The 4538-nt window shown below is 46.1% G+C and overlaps 1 protein-coding gene across 2 annotated transcripts; it reads left to right on the plus strand.

Annotated features, from left to right (window-relative positions):
* The first annotated feature begins 298 nt into the window (after positions 1 to 298).
* LOC111074886 (pH-sensitive chloride channel 2) lies at positions 299 to 2671 on the plus strand. 2 transcript variants are annotated; one of them, XM_022367862.2, is made up of 2 exons: positions 299 to 575; positions 1087 to 2671. In XM_022367862.2, the coding sequence occupies exons 1-2, from the start codon at positions 470 to 472 to the stop codon at positions 2571 to 2573; spliced, it is 1593 nt and encodes a 530-aa protein (XP_022223554.2). In that variant the 5' UTR covers positions 299 to 469; the 3' UTR covers positions 2574 to 2671. The 2 variants fall into 2 exon arrangements, 1 of the variants encoding a protein (XP_022223554.2); XR_002607871.1 differs by lacking the exon at positions 1087 to 2671 and adding an exon at positions 668 to 817 and having other exon boundaries at positions 484 to 575.
* Positions 2672 to 4538: the final 1867 nt, after the last annotated feature.

Genomic DNA, 4538 nt, shown 5'->3' on the forward strand with positions numbered 1-4538 from the left:
GCAAACATTTCGCTCTCTCTCACGCAGTGATAACAACAATTAGCGGCATTACACAGCAGGTGAGGGAAAAGCCCCTCGGCTCTATGAGGCACTCTCCATTCGCCTGAGAGCCGTACTTAGAAGCGATTTACTCATGTGTTCGCTTTTGGCCCAGAAACAGATAACAGAAGAGACGCCAACGCTGCCGCCACCGCTGCCGAGTACCACGGAACAATAATTGCCTGAACAAGCTGTCATGAGTGGCAAATGAATTAAAAGCCCCCACCAATTAAAATAAATAAGTTAGTAATAGATATTACGCAGAACGAACAGCGGACCCGAACCGAACGGCACCGCGAATCCATCCGACAGAATAGTCCAACGAGAAAAGGCCAAGCGGCTGGCCGTGAATACGCAACGGGCAAAAAATAATAAAAAAGCATACTTAATTAATTTCTCGTGATAAAAGAACAAGAGTTCCGTGCAAAAAATGACTAAGAGAAAAGTGGATATTCTCGTGTCACTGACTCTGATCTGCTGGCTGAGACTAGCGACTGCAATCACATTGGATCTCAACCATCTTCAGATGAATTTAGGTATGTTGGCAGGTCCTTTATGAGTCCTTTGAGCTCAAAGGATATTATGCAATTGGTGCACAGGATTTACCACTAATCTACATCAATTATAGCTGGATTTTCTCACCAAATTAAATGATTTTAACCTTCCGATTTCTCGAAAATTCCTTGAAAATCCTTTGAACTTCCTTTGAAAATCAAAGTTTTATTCTTTGATTTAATTTGAAAATAGGATATCCTTAAAAGTTTTCTTCTGAACATTCTAAAACATTTTTTTACGCAATAAAATATATGAAAAAAAAATTAAAAATCTTTCTTTATTTATTGATCTATTTCACAAGAACTTTTATCTACGAGTTCAACAAAGTTCACCTTAGAACTTATATAATTTTATAATCATTTTTACAGTGAAGTTGTTTTTTACTCAATTATCTATCTCCTGCTTTTGGTCTTCCGTCGATTTATAGTTTCATTTCATAACTTTTCCATATTTTCCTTATATAATGTTCCTCTCCCATGTTTATTCCTACAGCTGGAAATGGTTCCATTAAGCTGGCTTCCCCTGCCAGCCCAGACATTTACAATGTCACACTTGACCTCACGGAGTATCCATCGTTAAGCCCTTGTCCCTCGTTGATCAATGCCGATTCGTTGACCCAAACGGAACTGATCTCTCGCCTGACCGACAGCTGTCGCTACGATCGCCTGGAGCCACCCACTACACTTTCAGATATGGGGGAGAATGATCCGGTGGATGTGTATGCGCGATTCTACATCTATGTGCTGAAGAACCTAGACTCGAGCGACCTGCAGTTCATGGTGCAGGGGCTGCTGCAGTTCCGCTACATTGATCCTCGATTGGCATTCTCCACCTATGCCCCCAGTCGAAAACAGCCCGTGATGGGGCAGGCGATTCTGAGGCAGTCGCTGTGGGTGCCGCACATCTTTCTGGCGAACGAGCAGAGCTCCACTGTGCTGGGGACCAACGAGAAGGATATGCTGACGACCATTTATCCCGATGGGACTGTGCTCATTTCCACACGCATCCAGGCGACGCTCTACTGTTGGATGAACTTCCAAAAGTTTCCCTTCGATGAGCAGAAATGCACCACCATTCTGGAGAGCTGGATGTACAACACCTCGGTGCTGCGTCTGCACTGGGAGGCCACAAATCCCGTCAGCTTCGACAGTCAGCTGCAGTTGACGGAATACAATCTGATCGGATCGGTCTACAATGAGTCCATCGAAGTCTCAGACGAGAGTTTCATGTCCCACGGCGCATTGGTGGGGAACTACAGCACCCTGACCTTCACTGTGCTGCTGACCCGGGAGGTGGGCTACTATGTGATTGATTACTTTCTGCCCTCGATCATGATAGTGACCATCTCGTGGGTAACCTTCTGGCTGCAGGCCGATCAGACCCCGGCTCGCACCACCCTCGGCTGCACCACCCTGCTGTCGTTTATCACACTCTCCCTGTCGCAGGAGAACAATCTGTCCAAGGTTAGCTATGTCACAATGTCGGAGGTGTGGTTTCTGGTCTGCACCATCTTCATCTTTGGCAGCCTCGTCGAATTCGCCTTTGTGAACACCATCTGGCGGCGCAACAACAATCTGGAGCTGAAGAAACGCACCACCAAGTACATTGTCAAGTCGACATTTGTCCCAAATCTGAAGCGTAACCGCCGGGGCTACAATCGCAGCCAAAGCACCATGAGCACCACCAGCATGGACAAGGGCTGTGGTGCGAATAACACAGTCATCACCATTGAGACCCCCATCATCATTGGCAACGGTCTCAGCCGCGAAAACTCTTCCGTAAGTCTTGCGGAATCGGAAATGGGTTCTGCTTCGACGGCCAATCTGACCGATACAGAAAAGGAGAAGCCGGCCCAGACATTTGCCACCATGACACCCAAGGAGGTATCCCTGTGGATAGATCGCAAGATGCGCTTCGTCTTCCCACTGGCATTCATATTGTTCAATGCCCTGTTCTGGACTTTGGTCTACTGTCTATAGGTTTACTTAGGAAGAGGAGCCCAACTGTGATCCATCCAATGCCTCATTATAATATGGAATTTTTGCTTAAGTTTAGCTTTAAGTAGTCTGTATTTGTTTCTAATATATTATAAACAATTTGTTAGACTTAATTTCCGCATTTCCTTTCTATGGGACTCAACACACCTCCCCCAAAACTTAAGCCTCACGCACGTACAAAACTGATAAATTTGTGTCTATTAAGAGGCAGCGCATAAAAATAGGAGTTGGGGGAGGAATAGGAATGAATGCGGGGGAAACAAGTTGGGGCAGCAGACAGACAGACAGAAGGAGTCTGTAGGAGGACTGCCCCACGATATTTGTATCAATGAAAAAATCATAATGCCAGCACGCCCCAGCTCCCAGTTGCTGGAGCGTTTCCACTGCTCAATTTTTAATTAATTGCCCATGATGATGGGACTGTTGAAAACTCTTGACTTGACTCTGTTGCTTTTGGAGTCTGTCTACATCTGTCTACTGGGAGAAGCTGGTTCTGCTGCTTGGGGATTTTTCTGTTCTCCAGACTTCGTTCGGTCTTGATAAATTAACAGCACATGCAACACTTAAATTGATTTTAAATTGCCTTATAAATGAACTTCAATTCGCTGGGCCATAAACAATGTGGAAAAAGTTGGGCATTTTATTGCCATCGATCGCTAGCTAGATGCCAAATAATTTCGCTTGCGCCCAGTGAGAAGAGGAATTAATTTCAAGTGTCCATAACTCAGATCGATTCGATGCTGTGGCAGACAGACACAGCCACAGCCACAGCCCTGCTGCAGTTTCTTCCAGATCACCGCATTATTATGCAAAGCCAATATCTGGCCATCAATCTCAGTCGCCACAGTAACTCTCAAACAGTTTCCCGAACTCGTTTTGCCTCCCTCCTGTCTGTTGTCTGCTGTCTGCTGTCTGTTCGGCTGCCTTCCACTTTTGGCCGCGAGGTGTACATAATGAGATGTAATCTGTCAAAATTAAGTGTATCGCTGGACCACAGTCTGTACGGGACAGACCAGACCACTCACCGCCTGGAAACAGCCACAGCCACCGCCTGCTCCGCCTTTATCCCTTTCTGAGGAGGCCAGTTTCATGATATCGTTTCGTTTCGCTGGTGGATGCAACTTTTTGAGGCTCAACAAGTTTATTGAACCCCTACAGACCGAGGGCGAGGGCTGCTCGTGGTCTTCCAGGTACCGGAATTCCCATGTCAAGCGATAAGCCTCAGCATATGATAGATGCCCCCAACAGCTGTTTGCTGTGTACTTATCAAACGGCACCACACCCGTTTAAAGGCCTTAAAAAACCCAAATACTAGAAAAGAAATCCCAGAAAAGAAACAGAACTCAAACTCCCCAAAGAGCACTTTTCTTTATCGATTGCTAGGCTGGCAGTCAATAATGGGTCAGAATGGGTAGCAAAAACCCTTACAGAGTTCATTTACACGCCGCTTATTTGTTTAGCTTAACTTCCGATTCCCCAGACCTGAGACTCAGACTGAGACTAAGACCCAGACGCCAACTGAGACCCAGCGGAGGACTGAACCTCAGAGACTGGAACTGCGCCTGAGAGAACCAGAGGGAATTGTGAGAATCGCCTGGGCCTCCTCTTCGCAAATGAGCTGCATAATAAGCAAGTGCTTCAATTCGTTTGTTTCCCCATTTTTTTCTCTTGCCTTTTTTTTTTTTTCTTTTTTTGCACATGAGAATTACAGACATTTTCATTTATTATTATGTGGTCCGGTCAGCCCCGTCGGACTGTGTGCTGTGTGTAATTTGCAGTCACTTGCGACCGCTGGGGGGGCTCGGTCTCGGGCTCCGGCTCCGGCTCCGGCTCCCATCTCCGAGCCATGGAAATAATGCCACCGACTACTCCAACATCAACCGCAGGCGAGCAGAAATTAAATATAAATGGGTAAATTAATAAACAACTGAACGGAATGGCATAAAA

Source organism: Drosophila obscura, unplaced genomic scaffold, assembly GCF_018151105.1.
Source record: "Drosophila obscura isolate BZ-5 IFL unplaced genomic scaffold, ASM1815110v1 contig_192, whole genome shotgun sequence".
NCBI classification, from domain to species: Eukaryota; Metazoa; Arthropoda; class Insecta; order Diptera; family Drosophilidae; genus Drosophila; species Drosophila obscura.